The 23515-nt window shown below is 42.5% G+C and overlaps 1 protein-coding gene and 1 long non-coding RNA gene across 2 annotated transcripts in view; both read right to left on the reverse strand.

Moving 5' to 3' along the window:
- LOC307216167 overlaps positions 1-23515 on the reverse strand; it is a 35484-nt gene that overhangs the window by 3649 nt on the left and 8320 nt on the right. The gene's annotated exons all lie outside the window — the stretch shown is intronic.
- Positions 19414-21805, reverse strand: LOC307216103 (uncharacterized protein). The gene is made up of 2 exons (XM_079975960.1): positions 21790-21805; positions 19414-21666 (listed from the first exon to the last, which is right to left on the reverse strand). Exon 2 carries the CDS (start codon positions 21559-21561, stop codon positions 20479-20481), a length of 1083 nt encoding a protein of 360 aa, XP_079832086.1. The 5' UTR covers positions 21562-21666; positions 21790-21805; the 3' UTR covers positions 19414-20478.

The following is a 23515-nucleotide window of genomic DNA, read 5'->3' on the forward strand; positions in this document are numbered from 1 at the left end:
CATCCCGCTCGCTGCCTTGCCTTCTTCCATAGCTGCGCGCAACCTCTCCGCAAGGAGAGGCTGCACGGGGCTATGGATTCTTTAGCCCCACGCAGCCTCTCCCGGGAGGGAGAGGCTGCAGGGGGCTAAAGGGGAAGGCAAGGCAGCGAGCGGGATCCATCCCGCTCGCTGCCTTGCCTTCTTCCATAGCTGCGCGCAACCTCTTTCCTTGATTTCCCCCCCTAAAAACTGGGTGCGCCCTATGGTCCGGTGCGCCCTATGGTGCGAAAAATACGGTAAATCTCAGATTATTCACTCCCACCTTTCTTTCATCAAGACAACATAACCAGGTGCTCTTCCATTCAGACTCAGACCTTCATTTCAGCATGGTTACTTCTTCCTGAAAACAAAGTCTGGATCAATTTCACCCATATAAACTAAACAAAGCTGAGCCTCCCATGTCAACATTCAAATTTGGTAATAAAACCACTGGTAATAAAGGAGACAAATATGAATGAAATGCAAGAAAATCCTTGTAGTAGTTCTTCTTCTTCTTCTTCTTCTTCTTCTTCTTCTTCTTCTTCTTCTTCTTCTTCCTCCTCCTCCTCCTCCTCCTCCTCCTCCTCTTCCTCTTCCTCTGCTGCTGCTGCTGCTGCTGCTGTGATCATTAATAGCCGAGTAAGATTGTCTTCCATGAAAACGGTCTTAACAGTGAGTCTGTAAGTGACTGTGGAGGCCAATTCTGGATCCATAAGTCCTTCCACTGTGGGGACATAGGTTTCTGGGCAGGAGTTGATCATGGTGAGGGTTTGCCAAACATACCTTCCTCTTAGCACATTTCTACCTTTCGTCCTGAGTTTGAGCATCTTCAAGCCCATGACACCTTTGGTAAAGGCTGTTCTCCTACTGGAGCATTCCCAACTGTTGGTGTTTATACTACATTTTTAAAGATTTGCCTTGAGAAAGTCTTTAGACCTCTTTTGTTAACCACCAGCATTACGCTTTCCATTGTTAAGTTTGGATAGAGTAGTTGCTTTGATAGACGATAATCAGGCATCTGCACAACATGACCAGTCCAATGAAGTTGGTGTTGAAGAAACATTGCTTCCACACTGGTGATCTTTGCTTCTTCCAGTATACTGGCAATAGTTTGCCTGTCTTCCCAAGTGATGTGTAAAAATTTTCAGAGACACCGTTGATGGAATCTTTCGAGGAGTTGGAGATGGCGTTTGTAAGTGTTCCACATTTCACAAGCATACAGTAAGGTTGGTAGTATAATAGCATTGTAAACAAACATTTTGGTTTCCCTGTGAATGTCCCTCAAACACTCTGCACTTCAATCAGGAGAAAGCTGCACTTGCAGAGCAAGAGTGGAGTCCCCAAAATGGCTAAATGGCACCTAGTACACCTGCTTCTGGCAACATCTGCAGCCAAGCTGCTGCCAAACACATTGCTCTGATTTCCTTAGAACCACATCAGCGAGGCTCAGAGACGGGTGTTGTTGTCTGGGCAGCTAACACAGACTTCACCCCCAGAGGCACACTCCATTGTCTCTCAAGACAGGTAGATGTCAACAACTAAGCACACGATCTTCCAGCATGCTTCATGTTCATGTTACACTCTGCTTTACCCAGTTGTGTGAACAATGGCATTTTCCACTGAAAAAAAACAGAGCAGGCCTGTACATAAAGCCAAAGGCAATGTGTGTGTGGCTGGTGTCATATAGAGCATTCAGCTCGGTGGGTCACAAGTTGTGCAGGCTGACATGGAGAAAACAAGTAGGTGGATGCATGCAATATTATCATATCAGCTTATCTTAGATGTCACTCCACATAATGGTATGATACACACTGTGCTCCTCTGGGTTATTCACCTGTAGGCAAAAGAAATGATGACAGTAAAATGCTGCCAGCTCTTTTGAACTACATGATGTGATGCCCTTCTTGGAACCAAAGCCCGCAGAGTTCACACAGCTCTAGTTATGGCTTTAGGCAGAAATCATGCTAGGAGATCAAAGAGGGACAATGTGGTAATGTACCTTCAATGGCTATGATTTTGAGCAACAGATAATACTGTATCTTGAATCCCAATCTCATCCTACGCATCATGAATCTGTGTTTGCTCTTCTTCTTCTTTAAGTTTGTGTTGCATAACTGTGGAGGATTGAATAATGTGCTGTTCAGAGGCATTTGTCAGTCTTTAACATCTTGTTCATGGTTTCGCTCAGGTCCTCCTTTCCCTACATGAAGTAAATACTTTTTTTTTGGGGGGGGGGAACAAATGTATTTGCTGGGTTTGATAAATAGTTCATCTTATGCTTGATTTATGCAGCTCCGCCTGACTACGCCGCATTTGATTTCGGTGACTGATTCCCCACTAGCAGTTTCATTTGCCACATTTCCCTTTGCTCTTTATAAAACTAACTTTACAATAGTCTTCATTAATATGTTTTTGAAGATCTTTTTCTCAGCGGGGGGATAATTCTCCTCCCATTTTCCTTCTAATGCAAAAATATATCATGCTTTCTTATAAATAATATACTTTCCCCTTGATGTTTTGTCAACTGTTTTTATGCAGTCATTTAGAGAGCTGCCTGGGAGCAGGTTTCTGATAACTGCTTATAGTCAAGTAATGTCATGTACTTATACCATTGATAACATCTTTCCTCTTTGGTCTGTCATAGATGTCAGAGGGACATTCCCATTTCTTGAGTTTACAATCATAGTCACCTTATTTAATGAATGAGGAATTGTTTTGCTTCCCTTTTGGAGTGAGGGGTTTCCAAAACTGCTTGCAATAAGAAAAAAAGACCAAAGTTCTCAAGGAATATGTGAAGTTCTTTTTCTTTGGTATAGAACCCAAGGCAACTTTCTCGTGTCAAAAGAAGAGGCTGCCACGTAAGGTAAGGATAAGTTAAAGGCCCCGTGGATGATTAAGTCCAGTCAAAGGTGACTATGGGGTTGCAGCGCTCATCTCACCTTTCAGGCCGAGGGAGCCAGCATTTGTCCACAGACAGCTTTCCAGGTTATGTGGCCAGCATGACCAAACCACTTCTGGTGCAATGGAACACCATGACGGAAACCAGAGCGCACGGAAACACCGCTTACCTTTCCGCCACAGCGGTACCTATTTATCTACTTGCACTGGTGCTTTCGAACTGCTAGGTTGGCAGGAGCTGGGACAGAGTAATGGGAGCTCACCCCATCGCATGCCAAGCTTCTGATCGGCAAGCCCAAGAGGCTCAGTTAGGGACACTTGAGGAATTCAATCTTTGTGAAATCGTATATGAAATGACTTGATCTCCGCAGTACAAATATAACAAAGCAACCTGTGATGGATGTTTTGAATGGACCTGCATATTTAAATACTTATTTGGAGAGGATTTGTAGCTTAATGCAGAAGCACGATCAGCAGTGGATGCAATGATAGGGCTGCACCATTCACCTGATGCGCATCTGGCTGAATCACTACAGCATCCTGGGGTGCAGAGGGGAAGGGGCATGACACACCTTGCAAATGGAGCCATAAAAGACCGCAGGAGGACAGGACGTGTCACGCCTCCCTTTAACTATGCATGGAAAATAAAGAGGACTGCCCTTATATGCTCATGGCAGCTGCCACCTTTCCCCCCACCCTATGGTGGCTGTAGCAATGGGTACATGGGGGCACCCATCAGTTCTTTCCCCCAGCAGTATTCAGGGGTTCTGCAAGTGACTATATACATGCATACAATGTGTGCAAAATGAATGTGTACATTCTTTCTTAATACTCGTTCAAAGCTACCATTCACCTTGTAAAAATCTCACATCCACAAAAAGCGTACTATGCTATGGCTGAGATCGAAAGTGTGACTTGAAGCTAGCTCAAGGGCTTGTGATCACCCTGTGATGTTTCCCACTTTCTCTCCTTTGAATTAAAGACCCCCCATGATGCATCACAAATGGTTTTCAAGACTGTCCTTAGTTTCAAACGCCATTTGCCAGCACAGGTGTCTGGTATTTGAAAGAAAACTGACAGGCCTCTCGGATTACAGAATGCAGAATGCTTGGCACCTAATTATTATTAGTGGGAATGAAACAAAATGCTGCAGTAGAGCCTTGCCCCTAACAGATCTGCGTGCTCCTGTTCAGGATTCCAGCCAGTTTCATCCTCCTCCACAACACTATAGGTCGTAAAGAACTGGAGCAGAATACCTCCCAGACCCTCCAAGTGTCCCTATTTTTCAGGGACGTCCCTGGTTTAGAAAGCCGTCCTGGTTTCTGATTTGATCCTGGAATGCCCCACTTTTCCTTAGGACGTCCCTATTTTCATTGGAGAAATGTTGGAGGGTATGGAGTTATTCAATCCCTGAGCCATCTGAAGGTAATCCTGTATAGGGAAGGTTTCAAAATGTTTTATTATGTTATTTATATATGTTGGAAATTGCACAGCGTGGCTGAGGCAACCCAGTAAGATGTGTGGGGTATAAGTAGTAAAATTATCACTATCATCGGAGAAATGTTGGAGGGTATGACCTCCCCTTCAGAGATATTGTTTTCTAATTGATATGCAGCTACTGAGCATGTTCAGTCTTCACTCAGTTGTGCCCCCCCCCCCCCCCCCGGAATTTTGCCTCCTTTCTTTGGTCTCCTTTTTAATCTTCATCATCATCATCATCATCATCATCATCATAATTTGTGTTTCTGTCTCCATATCTCATATTTCACCCAAACGTGCTGATACCACCCTCTTGTTTCTCAGCAGGCCTGTTTTGACTCCAAGCCTGTTGGCACCCACCCACCTCAGTGTGGAATGATATATTGCAAAGTCATTATTCCATTGCCCTCCAAGTAAAATAGTTATGCATTGCTCTGATTTTGGGATAAAACAGCAACAGTTGCACAAATGCTACAACTGTAACTATTCAGTATTGGGCAACTGTAGAGATGCACCCAAGCAACTTCCACTTGCAACAAATTTCAGTAGTCTTATCATATTTATTAATTTATTGATTTATGGGTGCTTCTCTCAAAATATGCCAGATGCTTGCAAGAATAGATATATCCAACTTTCACTTTACATAAAATGTAAAATGCCATAAAATGGGATGGCAACCTGGCATGTCTCTCTCCTATCCTCCTGTCTGTTTATTACTGGTGCTACTGGGAGCTTCAAGCCTCTGCCCTGATTTCTGTGTTGTTGCAACACACATCCAGTGCCGGATTTCTGTTTAAGCTAAACAAGCCATAGCTTAGGGCCCCACTCTCTTGGGAGCCCCCCAAAATATACTTCTTCTTAATTGTGTTTCACTATTAAAATACTTCTTCTTAATTGTATTTCAGTTCAACAATTACATTGATAAAATACGTATTTTGTTATGTACAGATGGCTTTAAATACCTGTTAGGTCCATAAATTACCATATACCTTGTGCCTCACCTCTCCCTCTCAGTAAGCAGCAGGAATAACTGACATGAGGAAACCAGGTGTTCAGTGCCTCCCCCCCTCACCTGTGCCACTCCACCAACCATTGCTGGTAGGCTCTTTTGCTTGTTAATAATTTAAGAAAAGTTAGAAAAGTTGGGAGCCATGTTGATACTTCTGCTTATGGTGAGCCTCCTAGAAATATCTACAGAATTTGGGCCTCCTGAAGAAAACAGCTGCCTGAATTGAATTTGTTAGGGCGAAAAGCTATAATATCTGTATTGCTGGGAGTTGGGCCAGATGACCCTTTGAGTCCCTTCCAACTCCACAATAAACTCTACAATTCAACTCTATGATTCTATGAATTGTAGCATGAAAGTAAGTAATGCACAAGTCGGAGAATCCATCCTGATTGGGGACACTGAGCACCCATTCCCACACCCAAATAGTTCTAATCCAGTTGCTAAAAGAAACCCATGTACGCATGGAAGTGATTTAATTGTTCTGCCAAATCAATCGGACTGCATAGCTTTCCCCCTCTTTCATCACCTTATATTTGTCATCACACACTTTGTTTCAAGCTGTCAACGGCAATGGAAAAAACTGTCCTTGTTCATACCTACATCTCCTTCCCACCAGCCTCCCCATTGATGAACAGAGCATTATTGTTTCTAGCAAGTATTAAAGGTAAAGGTAAAGGAACCCCAGACCATTAGGTCCAGTTGTGGCCGACTCTGGGGTTGTGGTGCTCATCTCGCTTTATTGGGTGAGCCAATGTACAGCTTCCAGGTCATGTGGCCAGCATGACTAAGCTGCTTCTGGCGAACCAGAGCAGCGCACGGAAATGCCATTTTCCTTCCCACTGGAGCGGTACCTATTCATCTAACTTGCACTTTGACGTGCTTTCGAACTGCTAGGTTGGCAGGAGCAGGGACCGAGCAACGGGAGCTCACCCCATTGTGGGGATTTGAACCGCCAACCTTCTGATCAGCAAGCCCTAGGCTCTGTGGTTTAACCCACAGCACCCATGTGCAAGTATTACATATGGACTAAACTTTGTGCGTCGGCACATGCACTGAGTTCTTCCGTCATCGGTACAGCAGCTACAACTGAAATTATAATGAGATTCATGATTTTGCATAAACCCTAGGAGGCAATAACTTTGCCTTGTGACACCTGTCACCGGCGTACACACAGCACTAGTGTGGATCAATCTTTCCGTACCCCAGAGTCTTCACATTTATTTGCAAACTGTATAACACGGGCTAAACAAGGATTTCTCAGAAAGGGTTGGCTATCGTTCTTTTCTACCTTTTTTTTTTATTCGGCAGCATTACATTTCACTGCTGATGACATTAAGATTTTACGTGAATGAGGCCTAATTCATTAAGGAACCACTTTTTACAAACTCATTGAAATGCAGATTTCTTGCAATAAAATAAACAAGGCTGTGGGGAAATATACATGTTTGAAATTGTATAATGTATAAAAGGAGGCTGTGCCAAGTAGTTGACTCTTGCCAGGATCCAAAGAGCTCCAGGTATGCATGGCTAGTGCCTACCCAAGCACTTTCTTATATACACTGATGCTTCTACAGCCTCCATAACATCTTATGGGCCAGGGGAAGCAGGGTTCTCTCACTTTCCTATCATAAAATAATTAAAAGGTGGTTGAGTAGGGAATGTACTTGGGTGTACCCTCTCCCCCTTTTAATGCAGCTTTATATAGGCCTTTCTTTCTGGTGATTGTCTGTGTCCAGTAGGCCTTTACAAGCCTCCAATTATTTCACAGAATAAGGTCTATCTTGAGGATTGCCTGCTGATTTCTGAAGAGTTCTGGTTTGTAGTTGTTTTATTTTTGCTTTGTCCAAGCAGAGCACTGTGTGTATTTTTAAAAAGACATTTAAATGAAGGTTTTAACTTTTTTTAAAAAAGAAAATCCTCTGCTTAACAACAACAACAACAACAACAACAACAACAACAACAGGCAACATTTAGGACAATCTTACCTTTTGCAAAGCCCATAGACCAAGAGAAAAACAGAGATACACAGGTTACATAGGAAAATGTAGAAATACACAAGGCAGAAAAGCACAATTGCAGAGTAACATGAGGCTTCAAAATACTCATTACTCATGAGTGATGAGCCAAGACATTAAATTAGAGGCTATTGCTGATCTGTTTGAGTTTAAGTTTATAAGATAAGGAAGACATTTGACAGCATTAGGTTCTTTCCATTAGGATCTCCTTGAAATTGGTCAAGCAAGCTTCTTCTCTACTGGGACAGCTCAGAGCATTATTGTGTAGGAAGTTTTTTTTGTTTTTAAGGAAAAAGCCTTACTCCAGGTCCTTAAAATCTCACATTCTGGTTAACACAAGCACCCCAGAGTTTGCTTAACTACTGAGCTGTGAGAGCTTATCTAAATGAAGCATATGCAATAGTACTTGCCACAGAGACACTGCCAAAAATAGGGCCCCCCTACTGTAAGGACATACCTTTTGTCATGGAGTCTAATCTGTCTCTGACCCCGCAGAAGACAAAGAGGAAATATGTGTATTTGTGAACATTCAGCAGGACTCTGAGGAACTGCCTTTTGAATTAGTTTCTCTGAATTTCTCTCCTTTCACTCTCATTCTTTGGAAGTTGGTAAATCCTCTCTGTTTCCACATGATGAATTTGGTTGGGCATAGGAGCCAACTCTTAGGGGCCAAGGGGGCTTCGCCTCCCTCAATAAAATATTTGAGGGGGTCCCAAGTCCCGCCCTCAGGTTGGTGGGCATTGCCATTCAAATGGTGTGTGTGTACACTTCATCATGTGATCAATTATCTGGGGTTACCTGGGCCCACCAATATTTTATTCAAGTAGACACTCCTTTGGTTGGGCATGGATTTTCTTCTTCATGGGGTTATTTTCAGACCAAGGAGCCCCGAGGGTACATTTTAACATTGAATGCCAATTTAGATGTCTTTAAAAACAAAGTAAGCAAGCATTAACAAAAGAAGCAATGAGCTAAGGAAAGTAGCTATATGATTGTCGGAGTCTTCTTTACCTAGAATATTAGCAGTTCTGGTAGAGGCAACCAGCAGTCTGGGAGCTCCATTTTATTGTGTCCTGTGCAAATAATGATGATGATGATGATGATGATGATGATGATGATGATGATGATGATTTATTTATTTATACCCCACCCTCCCTGGCCAGAGCTGCCTCCATTATGTTCACTTCTTACAAGTGGGCTACAACAGTTCGTATATATTTGTATATATTAAAGCTACCCACACAGTTCCATTGAAGCCTATACCTTTGCAGGTCTTTAAGACAGGATGCCAGCAAACTCTCTAAATGATTTTTCTTGGAACTGAAACATTCTGATCTGCAGATAAATATGTTTGCTTTGTACTACCAGTGGCTGCCTCAACCTTCCACTTCCCACCCTTTCTGTAAGAGTTCTCCCTGGTGGCTAACCTTATTTCCAGCATGTTTCAAAGAATCTTACGGTACGGTTGTGTGTTAGAGCCTTCAGTGCTTCCTTCAGCTATCAGTAATGGCCCAGTAATTCCCCCTTTCAAGATGGTATGAAAGATACATATATGTATCCAAGTAGTGATGCAGATCTTAATTGGAGCTACATTTGCAGTTGACTTCTTTGCACAACAGCATGCAATGGTTTTGTTGTTACTTTTTCTGTTGTGTGTCTAACAATTTCAAACCAGCTTCCTATTCAGGACACTTATCTGCAGATATGCAGTTTTTGTACTGATATGGAAACTCTCAGATATTAGTGGCATCATTTGTCATCGCTTTAGTTGGTTTGCTCTGTGTTGCTTTGGGTTCTGCCACTCTTCCCGGTATGATCAACTGATATGCACAAATTAGATGTCCCAGCGTTGTTCCAATCTGTGTGTGACAGAAGGCAGCCTTGCACTGCATTTGCTTTTCTTTCTCCTTTCCTATTAGATCATGAAAAATTTTAAATGCAGCTTTTAATTGAAACATTACAGCACTGCAGATAGTGTCACTATACAATGCAGTTAATAACTTCCTCCAGGCAGTTCTGGGCACAGTCATTACCTGACCTGGAATTCAAAGTGGGGGGGAAAGTGACATTATTGGACAGGTGTGACGATATCTCCCTTCCGAGAACCTACTTTTACATTTTAGTATGGAGCAGAGCTCGCCTTAATATTTCATTGCTCACCACTGGAGAGGACTGTGCTGCATTCTTAACATCATTTGCTGGACACAGCTTGGCACAAATTGGATTTTAAGGAATGGCTGATGTCCATGAAATATTGAACAGAATTTAAGGGAACAAATATATATGGGCCCTCTCTCCTGAAATTCATGGCTTGATAGACTGACGACTAGGCATCAAGTTATAGACGCTAAGGGTTGATCCCAGGGCCGGCCCCTAAGTAGAGTGGCATTGTTGTTGAAGGCAACAAAAGTTAGAGGGGGTTGGGTGGGCAAGGGGCAGTTGCAAGGTCCTAGAGAGGATACAGCTGTGTGCACCATACATACTGCCCTGAGTCAGTGTTGATGTGCGATTCAACTGCTTGGTTGGTCAGTTTCAGTCCCTGAAATGGTGGGAGGGGTGGCATCTGACTGAATCATACATTGCCCTTTGAATTTGGAGGTGCATGGAGCCAACCCCTGACTGCTACCACCCAGAGCTAGGCTGGATCACAAAGAGAGTAAGCAGCCTTTTCCCAAAGTTGGAAAAAGTGGCATCAGCTGGCGATCAGGCCCATATGTGAGAAAGCAAGTGGACTGGCAGACTCGCAAAAGCAACCCAGCACTCCTGCCAGTGCTCTCACAGCATTCAGACCTTGTCATTGTCTTGCCCGTCCTCTTCCCACTAAGCAGCAGCAACAACACTGCCAGGGGGCTATTACTGTGACCACTAAGTGGGCTAATCTTGGTGCTGCCTACAGCTGCCACCCTGAACCCAGTCTCCTATTGTATTGAGAGCTGGAAGAATCAACAGGAGGTCCACGATGGGCAGTAACAGGAAATGACCTCACTGAGGGAGCCTCCAGCTAGACTAGTGGCAGGCTAGTCCTAGGAACAATGTCCACTAAACACTGCTTGTCCATGCTACAACTTATTTTAAGTAAGCTGATCTGAAATGTTGAAGTTTCTTCACCTGCAAAAACTGGTGGTTTAATTCTCAGGAGATATTGAGGCCTTTTACACCACCATACTTGGCATCCAGGCAGTACTAGCCTCTTGTCAGCCTCTTCACAGTCCCCCATTTGCCCTTCTTCTTCTGAGCAATAGTGACATTGTCACAGAGCACCAACCAGATTTTCCTTTGTAGTGACCTTACTGAGGGCAAACAGAGCTAATTCAGAGCAACAGCAGCATTCATGATTGGCATGTTCCTCACTCTGAATCACCTTAGTTTGTCCTCAGTGAGGTCATCACACCCCCAAATTACAGGTAGAAGGAAAAGAGTAATTTAATAAAATAAAAAGTGGAAACCAAACAGCAGCCTAATAGTGTGAAAAAGATAAGCTTTGAGATGTCTTTTGAAGAAACATGCCGGGTTTCCCAAAACCTCATTTTTGTGCCAAAACGGTTCAATGGAAATCTTTTTATGCATTTCTGTTTAAAATGAGGATTTCATTTATTTCAGTAGGCAAGTATAATGTCCAGGGTTGGCATGAGTCATTTATGGATATGGCACAGCAAAGAGAAAAAGAGAAATTGGGCTCCTAGCCTAGCTGAATGAATCCACCCCTCAAACATGCTATTCCCTAAGCTGATATCAAGGGTGACTAAAAAGAATCCTGGAGTGATTACTCTATTACAGGGGAGAAAGTCAATTTTATTGGATATGTGTACTGCTCAGCCCACTGTGCTTAGAAATTCAAGCACAGAAAGAGAGCCTCTGAAGACAAGTCCTCTGAGATGATCATCAGAGAGCTGACAAAGCAATTTTATTTTCAGATAAACTACAAGTGATGTGAAATGAGTAAAGATGTATCATCTATGGGTTGATGACTGATGAAGACAGACACATTTTAATATACCATTCTCAGTGGAAAAAGGGAAGTTGGGTGTGTGTGACTTCAGTGAAGCATGTGCCAGGAATTTCGTCTATTCAGAATTTTAATGGGAGTGTTGGTAGTGCTTAATTTCTAGAGAAAGCGATGATAGGACTCACCTTTATCCGGAAACAAACACTCGGTGATCTGAAAGCCCTTCCCTAATATTTGATGAGCGGGAAAACTCTGTAGTTACTAAGTGATAGAGGAGTTGCACTCTCTGTGTGGTCATAGACAAATACATCCATTCAAACCTTCTGTGTTCTGAGATTGAGTCTTGACACTGGGGGAAAAAAGAAAAAGTCAGGACCAAGCTCCAGTGATCCCTGGCATAAACCCAGTCCCAAGTGCAGAAGTCGGTGATCGAATTGTTTTCAATGCTGGGTTGTTAATATCACCACCAACACTGGTCCATGTCTAATTGGAAAACATATTGTATCAATTTGCATACTTGATACACATAAGTTGTTTTTAGTCATTAGGAGGAATCTTGCATGACACGTGTATATTTACAATCTATGAAATTAGGGAAGCGAAAACTCATTTTACTAGGCAACATTATACTGGTGTTTGTCAACTATTACCCAGTGTGAGAAAGTTGTTCATAATGTGAGTAATATAGGAATGGTGTGTATGTGTGGTATGAGCATAAGAGGTTTTTTTTTGTGTGTGTGTGTGTGCATGTTGCAGGAAGGGCCATAGCTGAATGCATGCAAAAGGTTCCAGGTTCAATCCCTGCCTTCTCCAGGTGAGATGGTGAGATATGCCCTGCCTGAGCCCCTGAAGAGCCACTGCTAGTCAGTGTAGACAATACTGAGATAAATGGAACAATGGTCTGACTTGGTAGGAGGCAGCTTCATATGTTCCTGCTGTGAATGGGGAACTTTATGGGCAGCAGAATGGACACAATGAAGATATTGCACAAGGCATTCCCTGGGTGAGGCAACAGACAAAATTGTGCTTACTCACACCACTCTGCTCACAGAATGACTGGACTTGCAGTTAAATTTCACTCCGGTGAAATTATAAGGAAAATGTATTCTCTTCTTATTTGGCTGCACTACTAGTATCCTGATCTAGAACATTTCCGCCAGAAAAGGCGCCACAACTCTGAAATAATTCCATGTTTCCTAAAGCTACCCTGATGTAACTGTTGCATCTCCCCAGTCTCAAACCCACAGGCACTCCCATTCAAATAGCAAGGACCAGACTGAATGGATGTCTATTGTAATTACTGTATATGAACCATGAAGTCCCAGTCCAGCTTATGTCCACTGTGAATGCAACTCAGTGGTAGAACACACGCTTTGCATGTAAAGATCCCAAGTTCAGCCCCTGACCACTCCTGGTGGTGCTGGGAAAACTGTCTTATCTGCAAACCTTGGAGAGCTTGGTGTAGCTAATACTAAACTAGACAGATCAGTGATTGTGATCCAATGTAAGACTACCCTGCCACTAACTTTACTCTGATTACTTTCTGTGAGACCCAGCCATGATTAACTTTAGCTGGATCAGAATCCTTTAAAAGTGATCAGTCCAAAGCATGAAAATACCTGTAGCTGAGTAAAATAAAGAGGTTGTACCTATGTCTAGGTTTTCTGGATATTCCAGGAAATTATATACAGCAGTAAAAGAAGTGCTCAATGTCAGGGGCTGGACTGAGGAATGGTGGGAGCTACTACCTGTGACATTAACATATGAGAATGCTGGAGGTGAAATAGTTAAACAGGTTACCCAATCAGGACCCAGGGGTGGAGTCAGAGGGACTATAAAAGCAGCTCTGGGAGGGGCAAAGGGCATGAGTTCATTGGGAGTTGGGTGGTTGGTTGGAGTGGGAGTGAATTGGGATAGAGTTTGTGGGTAGGTTGAGTTAGTGTAGTGAAATAAGCTGAGTCAGGAATAGCTAGGGACTAGGAAGACAAGTAAATATCTGAGAGGTGGTTTAGTGAGTGAGAGCAGGTAGCAGAAGTTATAGGTCTGGATAGGCACCCCATGATTGTAACTGACCAATACCGTTTATGAAATCATACGCTTGTTAAACTGAAATAAATAAACCAAAGTTTATGTTCCAATTTAACCCTGACTGGACTCAGTATTGTAGCAGGTAGGGCCTGGGTGGTGGCAGCGAGAAATAACATGGTGGCACAGGGATCAATAGACAGTGAAACATCCAGGGACCCTGTGTGATCGCCACACACACACCATGCACCTTCCCGAGAAGAGGAGGACACTATAGATTTAGAACAGTGGTTTGCAGAAGGGCATAGTTCAGACGAAAAGCTGGCAAATATTGGAGCAGCAGCAGCAGGAAGGAGAAGCACTAGAGGAGAGACAAATAACAGAGTCAGTGTCTCTTGAAAGCATTCCTGATCCCCCCTACTAAAACCAGGTGGGCCATGAGAGTAGCAGAACAGAAATCTGAGAGGCAGAAAGCACTGACTAGCTGGAGCAGGGGTAATGTAGATTAGGAGGGACTGAAAGGGTGGGACTTTACTTGGAGCAATGCCATTATCTAAGAGAGACAGCATTCCTTTGTCTCTCTGTGTGAATACTGAATAAATTATGTGGTAAGAACTCTTTTTCGTTATCTGCTTTTTGACTGCCACCAGGGGGAGGGATCGTAATTCCCTGAACCCAGAGTGAAGACACTCTGCTACGTGGATGGCTATTCTCCATGTACTTCGGTAAGAAGGAGAAAAATGAGTTCCATGGGATTTGCATTTGCATTTTATATATTTGAAATGCATATGCATTTATTTGTTATTGTTTTTTACACAATGATTGTATTTAAATGCTTCCTTTGAATTTGGAAGCTGCTCTTGAAGTTCATGGATGAAAAATACACTAATACACTCCCAGAAGGGTCTTTTATTTTGCATGCTTTTGTTTTTATTTTTTTTACCATCACCCTCTCAACTGCAGGGTGCTCTTTATATTTAGAGGAGTTTAAAAGTTAAAACGATAGGCACCTCTGTTGAGTGCTAAATAAGAAGACGCTCAATAAAAGATATGCATCTTGCTAATGATGGATTCTGTACTATGGAAGGAAGAGTTTAAAAATTGTTAACAAATATGATGAAAAATGACTTTTTAAAATATATATATAAGGGGAACAGGAATACCAGCTTCCAATAATGCTCCTCATAAAGAAAACTGTGACAGGTTTTTAATGTGATGGACATCCTTTTCTGCTGCCTGGTAATAATGACTTCTAGGAACAATGCTTCATGCTTTCATCTCTGGAAGTTAGTTCCATAATGGCCTGAGCTTCACATTTAACCTTCTTTAAGCTATGGAAACTGCAGGAAGAATATATATGTCTATATGTCATTTTAAACGCCAGTCATATTCAGGTATTTTTGGATGCCCTTTCTCCCTAAATATTTAGACAAATATTGTAAGCTAATAATATCTACACAGGGACAGCGAGGTAAAATATTGAGACACTGAGTAATAGAGAACGGGGGAGGAATTCAATTCAGTTTGCATTTAAAAGCAAATCTATTTGCACTTACTAAAAAAAATGTATGTTAGTCCTCACTCTGGGGAATGAACACAGTTTGGCATAGAAAGGTAGCTTGAAGATAATGATGGCTGGTGATGACAAGAGTAAAACACCATGAAAATATAGACAGGGCCAGTCCTATAACATTGCATTGGGGGGAATGTGCCTCAGGTGGTAGATCACAAGGTGTGGTTCATTTCACCTTCATCCGTTACCCATGGGCCTGCTTACCACTATATTTCAGTCCCACCTGCATGCATTTTTGTACACGTTACTGGGCTACAGAGCTGCGTCACAAAATTCAGAGAAATGGAAATTTTGAAGGATTGCATGTTTCACTTTTGCATATTGTTTTGAAAAATGCAAGTTAGCTCAGTATGCTTTTAAATGCTAGCTGAATGCCCAGCCCCAACTCCACAGAGTGATTCCGTGTACCCAGCTGAAAGTTATCGCCGAAATATTTTTCAGATATTAGAAATGCTATGAGTTCCAGTTTCACTGCAAATTGCAAAGGGAATCGGAACTCATGCAGCAAATTTGCATGCATCTTGACCTCAGCACAAATCCTAAAGAAAATTTAAAAGTGACATTGAATAGCTCTAAAATAAAGAATAACTATGGGAATAACCATGGCAGAGGCATCTCTACTATTTCTTCTTCATAACGTTCTTTGACAAAGGGGGCCTTCCTTGCTGCCTAATCCCAGCCCTGCCTCCATCGCCGCAGGCCAAGTTCATCTTCACTCCAACACAACCACCCCCCTATGCAGCGTCTACTAAGGAGACAGCCGACATTCTTATCAATACGTTTTTCACTGAAGGGTGACTCAAAGCAAGTGGTATGAAAGAAGTTTCTGCTACAAGAGGGAGAAATGTAAGTGGAACCACTGGTAGGAAAGATTCATGTCATTTGAATGTCAGTGAATGGATACAGCAGGAGGCAGGCAGAGATTTTTCTTTTTAATCATTAAGATGCCATGAGCATTCCAGGGAAAGCAATATAGCAAAAGACAGCAGCAGGTTAGAGAAGTAGCTTATTGCTTCAATACAGTTTTTAAAAGTGAGGGGTATCGGGGGAGTTGGCTATGGTTGCATGGTAGTAAAAAGAGGCTCTCTTCACAGAATCTCATTTTTATTACAATTGTTTTTATTATTACATCCATGCATGACCTTTTAGAAACTTTGGGATTTGGGGACTCAGACCCTCCTTCCATTTGGATGGGTGTTTCTAGACAAAGTCTGAGGACCAGTATGATAGATGCCACGTAGCCATGGAAATGTATTGATTGTTTTAGTAAGCTATTTTGAATTTTTTAAATATAATGTTCAAATATACTTCACATATTCCAAAATACCATTGACACAAAAATCAAGGACTGAAACTAAACATTTCTGAGCCCTTGCTCAAAAATACTAAGGTCTATTTGGTGAGGAAAATGGAAACTCTTATATTTCATACTGTTTTAGGTTTCATAGCTGACAAAAGTGCCTCTTGCTGTTGTTAAAAATATATCATTCTGTTATGTTAGATTCTCTATTCACAGAAAATTAAGAAAATATACCCCTGGGGTTAAAAACAAAATACTAAAGTGAGGGGTTTTTTATTGAAAATGTAAGGAATGATGATTAGTTAGAGAGATGATTAGTTAAAGCAAAAACTTCCATTAAATACAGTGAAAGTATTTCTCTAGGCAAGTGTGATGATGCAGTTTTGGTGTCTCGTGCATTGCTATGGCAACAGAAAAATGGAAGAAAGGGGGGAACTGCCACCGGACATGTTGCAGCTGCAATTTTCATCTGAAAGGATAGGTGGTGGTGGTGCGGAATATTCACAACATATTTTTTTGTCTGACAGGAACAACTGTCTTTACAGCAAAATACCATAAAGGTGTCTCAGAATATTGCAAAATTAGCTCACCTTTTAGCCTGCCTGTCACAAGAGAAGCATAAAGACATAATTTCACCCTGTCATTCGCGTAGCAAAGCGTTGGCTTTTCTGTTCATTTTCTTGACTTATTCAGCATCTCATCTACCCCAATTATTATACTCAGCACAAACTTCCTGCTAATCAGTACTTGTGAAAAAACAATAGGGAGGAGGGTAAGAAGGAAACTGAAGAGGAAGAAGACACAGGTAGATATTATAAATTGAAAAGGAGGCATTTCAAACTATTTAAATCAGTGCATCCATGTGTCTGAAAGTACATTCAAGACACTTCAGAGCGCCAGGAGAGGGACTTTGAAAGAAGCCAGATTTAAATGAAAGACTGAACACCACAGTCCTAAAGATAAACATAGGTGATATGGTACACTGAGAAGTGGGTACCAGCATTCCAACAACAGAATCATTGTGTGAGGCAAAAGGGAGAAGGCTAGCCCATCTTCTGGTCTGGTCAGTACAAAAGCCATATTGGTTGCATATGTTTCATAGAGATCCTTGCAGGAGAACTTTGACCTTCATAACCTGGCCCCAGGCTGAAATTAAATGGTGCAATGATCATGTGACTAGCGCCCACGCAGAGGCCATCTTGTTACCTCATAGAATCATAGAATCATAGAGTCATAGAGTTGGAAGAGACCACAAGGGCCATCGAGTCCAACCCCCTGCCAAGCAGGAAACACCATCAGAGCACTCCTGACATATGGTTGTCAAGCCTCTGCTTAAAGACCTCCAAAGAAAGAGACTCCACCACACTCCTTGGCAGCAAATTCCACTGTCGAACAGCTCTTACTGTCAGGAAGTTCTTCCTAATGTTTAGTTGGAATCTTCTTTCTTGTAGTTTGGAGCCATTGCTCCGTGTCCGCTTCTCTGGAGCAGCAGAAAACAACCTTTCTCCCTCCTCTATGTGACATCCTTTTATATATTTGAACATGGCTATCATATCACCCCTTAACCTCCTCTTCTCCAGGCTAAACATGCCCAGCTCCCTTAGCCGTTCCTCATAAGGCATCGTTTCCAGGCCTTTGACCATTTTGGTTGCCCTCCTCTGGACACATTCCAGTTTGTCAGTGTCCTTCTTGAACTGTGGTGCCCAGAACTGGACACAGTACTCCAGGTGAGGTCTGACCAGAGCAGAATACAGTGGCACTATTACTTCCCTTGATCTAGATGCTATACTCCTATTGATGCAGCCCAGAATTGCATTGGCTTTTTTAGCTGCCGCGTCACACTGTTGGCTCATGTCAAGTTTGTGGTCAACCAAGACTCCTAGATCCTTTTCACATGTACTGCTCTCAAGCCAAGCGTCACCCATCTTGTATTTGTGCCTCTCATTTTTTTTGCCCAAGTGCAATACTTTACATTTCTCCCTGTTAAAATTCATCTTGTTTGTTTTGGCCCAGTTCTCTAATCTGTCAAGGTCGTTTTGAAGTGTGATCCTGTCCTCTGGGGTGTTAGCCACCCCTCCCAGTTTGGTGTCATCTGCAAATTTGATCAGGATGCCCTTGAGTCCATCATCCAAGTCATTGATAAAGATGTTGAATAAGACCGGGCCCAAAACAGAACCCTGTGGCACCCCACTAGTCACTCTTCTCCAGGATGAAGAGGAACCATTGATGAGCACCCTTTGGGTTCGGTCAGTCAGCCAGTTACAAATCCACTGAGTGGTAGCATAGTCAAGACCGCATTTTACCAGCTTCTTTACAAGAATATCATGGGGCACCTTGTCAAATGCCCTGCTGAAATCAAGGTAGGCTACATTCACTGCGTTCCCTTCATCTACCAGGCTTGTAATTCTGTCAAAAAACAAGATCAGGTTAGTCTGACATGACTTATTTTTCAGAAATCCATGCTGACTATTGGTGATCACAGCATTCCTTTCTAGGTGCTCACGGACTGTTTGCTTAATGATCTGCTCCAGAATCTTCCCTGGTATTGATGTCAGACTGACTGGGCGGTAATTATTTGAGTCCTCTCTTTTCCCCTTTTTGAAAATAGGGACAACATTTGCCCTCCTCCAGTCTGCCGGGACTTCTCCTGTTCTCCAGGAATTCTCAGAGATGACTGCCAGTGGTTCTGAGATCACATCTGCCAGTTCTTTTAATACTCTTGGATGCAGTTCATCTGGCCCTGGAGACTTGAATACATCTAAACTAGCCAAGTATTCTTGTACTATCTCCTTAGTTATTCTGGGCTGTGTTTCCTCTGCTGAATCATTTGCTCCAAATTCTTCAGGTCGGGCATTGTTTTCTTTATCGGAGAAGACTGAGGCAAAGAAGGCATTGAGGAGTTCAGCCCTTTCTGTGTCTCCTGTTTGCATTTCACCATCTTCTCCTCTGAGTGACCCCACTGTTTTTTTGTTCTTCCTTTTGCTACAAACATACCCATAAAAGCCTTTTTTGTTGCTTTTAACCTCTCTAGCAAGCCTGAGTTCATTCTGTGCTTTAGCTTTTCTGACTTTGTGTCTACACGTGCTGGCTATTTGTTTGAATTCCTCTTTGGTGGTTTCTCCGCTTTTCCATTTTTTGTACACATCCTTTTTTAATCTTAACTCAGTTAAAAGTTCTTTAGATAGCCACCCTGGCTTCTTTAGGCACCTTCCATGTTTCTGTCTCATTGGTATTGCCTGAAGTTGTGCTTTTACTATCTCCCTCTTAACAAACTCCCAGCCATCATGAACTCCCTTTCCTTTTAGTATTACTGTCCATGGGATCTCACCCAGCACTTCCCTAAGTTTTATGAAGTCGGCTTTCTTAAAGTCAAGAAATTGAGTCCTAGTATGCTTGGCTGCTCCTTTCCGCTGTATAGTAAACTTCAGGAGAGCATGATCACTCGCGCCTAATGATCCTTCCACTTCTACCCCACTAACCAGGTTATCAACATTGGTTAGGACCAGATCTAAAATGGCTGTTCCTCTTGTTGCTTCTCCCACTTTCTGGACAATGAAGTTGTCTGCAAGGCCAGTGAGGAATCTGACCTTATGCTCTTGGCTGAGTTTGACATCCAACAAATATCTGGGTAACTGAAGTCCCCCATTACTACTATCTCCCTTCCTTTTGCATGCTTGGCCATCTATTCCAGGAAGGCATCATCTATGTCCTCCGTTTGGCTTGGGGATCTATAGTAAACTCCCACAATGAGGTCACTGTTATTCTTCTCTCCCTTAATTTTGACCCAAATGCTCTCACTTTGGCTTTCAGGTTCTAAATCTTGGATCTCTTCACAGGTATACACATCCCTGACATATAACGCCACTCCTCCTTTCTTGTCTGGCCTGTTTCTCTGAAATAGATTGTATCCCTCCATTATTACATTCCAATCGTGGGACTTATCCCACCAGGTTTCAGTGATGCCTATTATGTCATATTTAGTTTGCTGTACCAAGAGCTCAAGCTCATCTTGTTTATTTCCCATGCTTTGCACATTAGTGTACAGACATTGAAGTCCATTAATCATTCCCCCGTGTCTCTTATTTAAGGATTTTTTCCTCCCACCACTAGGTCTGCGTGCTGTTTGCTCTATTTGGTCTATGACATTTGGATGATCATCTTCATAAATTGATAGACTCCTACCTTCAGGAGCACTGTCTCCCTCCCCCACATTAGTCAGTTTAAAGCCCTCCTGATGAGGTTTCTGAGATTTTTGGCAAAAACATTCCTCCCAACCGTTGTGAGGTGCAGCCCATCGCTTGCCAGAAGTCCATCTTCAAGAAACTGCAGTCCGTGATCTAAGAATCCAAACCGTTCCTGTTTACACCATTTGCGAAGCCAGCTGTTCACTTCCACTATTTTCCCCTCTCTCCCTGGGCCACGTCGTTCAACTGGGAGGACAGATGAGATGACAATTTGTGCATTTAATTGCTTCAGTTTCCTGCCCAGAGCCTCGTAGTCTCTTTTGATCTTCTGGAGGCTATTGCTTGCAGTGTCATTGGTTCCCACATGAACCAAGAGGAAGGGGTATTTGTCAGTGGGTTTTATGATTCCTTGCAGTCGTTCAGTTACATCTTGGATCTTAGCCCCGGGGAGACAGCACACTTCCCGAGACATCTTGTCAGGCCCACAGATCACTGCTTCTGTTCCCCTCAGTAGGGAATCCCCTATCACCACTACACGCCTCCTCTTAGGTTTGGTCGGGGTTCTTCCGTGAGCTGTCCGTTCCAAGGACGCCTGCACATTCCCTGAGGACTGACTTTGCTGCTCGTCTTCATATACCTGATCGACTGTAATGAGGGAGAGATCCTCAAATGGAGTCTGCTCTTCGTCTTCCATGCTAGGGGAGAGGACCTCAAAGCGATTGTGTATTTCTAAACAATCAGAGCGAACCCTGGGCCTCCTACTTCTTTGAGTCACGTTTCTCCATATATCTGGCTCCTGTGTTGGTGAACTAGCCTGCTTCTCAGGGGAGTCCCCTGTCTCCTCCTTGGTGGAGACGGTGTGCTCTGTTGCTTCCAAGAAGAGCTCCAGCTCTCTAATTCTTTGGAGCGTAGCTACACGTTCCTCCAGTTGCTGGACTTTGTCTTCTAAGAGGGCAATCAACATGCAATTGCTGCAGGTAAAGCTGCCTGCAACCTTTGGCAAGATGGCAAACATTGCGCAGGAACCGCAGGCGACTGCAGCTGTTCCCTCACCCTCCATCTTGAGAACGTGTCGTTGGGGGTGGCTACAGCGGTCCTCCATCATAAAAAGCATGAAGACAGGACAAATAACTCCCCCCCCAAAAAAACCTAGGTCTCCCCCAACAAAGGTTTGAGACTAGCTCCCCTAAATCTAAAAGATGGATCAAACTGCGCGCGCCTGCAAGCTCTGGTAAGCTCCTCCCACAGCTAATCACCTGCCTCAACAGAAACCCTGCCCCCTCTGACCTTTGCACAGGGAGAGCAGCTAATCAGCCACAAAGAAACACACACACCAGAAAACCCTTTTTGCTCCTTCTTCAGCTGCTGCTCCTTCTCTCTCTCTCCCGCAACACCTAATAACAGTTGACTTTACATTATTGCGTTGTTAGTTTTCCATCTCTGCTCCACTTTATTGGCTGCTGTTTGGAGGCCTGGACAGACTATCAATGAAATGATGTCATGTTGCACACAGATGATGTCATATCACATTGTGGAAGGGAGGGGGAGGAGGTGCTAGACTGTTTCATCCATACGGTCTTTGCAGCATCTAATTTCAGCCTTTTCTGTTGTGGAAGCCAGGCTCAGCCCATCTGTTTCAGCCACTATCCTTAGTCTACTCATTGTGCCAGTCAGCCAACAAAATGGGGCCTGTTGGTTTTTGCTTTCTGAAATGGCAATAAATGAAAATAACAGTAGTACCACTGAACCATTAAACTCACAAAACATACAATCAATCAAACATCATCAGAGGATAGTGAAGAGTCTCAATTTATCTCAGAAAAGCTATTTGAATTATGATGCACTATCATTGCAATCCAGTTAGAGTGCCTATTAGAAAAGCAGGGCACCACCATTCATTCATTAATTCTACTTTTATGATTTCCATTTATAGACTGCTTATTATCTGAAGAGTGGTTCCCATTTAAAACTGTATTGCTATGTAACGAGCCAGGTCTACATCCCCATTCATGTAAAATCCACAGTGTACAATCAGAGCACAAAAATAAGAGGAATGGGAGCTGAAATCCTATAATCATTTACCTGGGAGTAATCCCAGTGAGGCTTTTTTCCATGTAAATATGCATAGGATTTTGAAGAAAAACACTAATAAACAATGAAGTAAGCATTTCAGCAAAGTAACCTTAACTCTGTGCTAAACTTTATCCATTGTGAGCTCAGAAATAGTCAAAACTTTATGCAGCATTAAAGGAACCTGAAATAAATGGGCAAATGCCACAAATCTGTGATGATTAAAGCAAAGCTACATTGTTCAAATTTGGTTTACGTTGGTTTTTTTCCATGCGAGTTAGCACACTCTTCTAAATATTTTACCATTTTCCTTCCTTCAAAATCTGTAAAAATAACCATTGATTTTAAAGGTGTCTGTCCTGCTCAATTTCTATCTTCCATCCTGTTTCAAGTAGGAACTGAACTGAATCTAACTATAAAAGACAGCCAATTTTCTTTGCAGTAATCTTTAATATTTTTCATCAGCGTCTTGCTCCCCAGACAAGGTGCTAGTTTTGCAATCCGAACCCACTCATCAATGAACAGCTAATGAGATTAAAGTGTTGACTTTCAAAAGTAATCACAAATAATAGAATGTATCATATCACCAATAAAGCTAATATTAAGATGGACTGCAATCTGAAGTATCATTGTGCTAATGCACAAAAATATTTGTTCCCCAGCCAATAAAATGGTTTGGAAATGCATCCTAAGAGTTAGAATAAACCTCTCCACTGAAACATATACTACGGGTTGTATCCAATATTAATTCTACTCAGCTAGACCTACTATCAAAATAAGAACAGGACTACTATAGGTCCATTAATGTCAATGTGTTGGTTTTGAGTAGCTCGATACAACGCTATGTACATTGTAAGTAGAAAAATAATTACAAACGATATATCATAAATTAAATATATATTAAAAATTGAGTAGTTGTTCAATCTAGATAGGCATTTTTTTTTAATACAATGCCTCAAGTTTATATAAAGATGCATTGCTACTCACTGGTAATCGGT

The sequence above is a fragment of the Podarcis cretensis genome, assembly GCF_951804945.1.
Source record: "Podarcis cretensis genome assembly, chromosome: 5".
Classification (NCBI taxonomy): domain Eukaryota; kingdom Metazoa; phylum Chordata; class Lepidosauria; order Squamata; family Lacertidae; genus Podarcis; species Podarcis cretensis.

What these genes read in the sequence shown, in the direction of transcription:
- LOC307216103 (XM_079975960.1), bottom strand. Translation starts at nt 21,561, where the DNA reads ATGCTTTTTATGATGGAGGACCGCTGTAGCCACCCCCAACGACACGTT.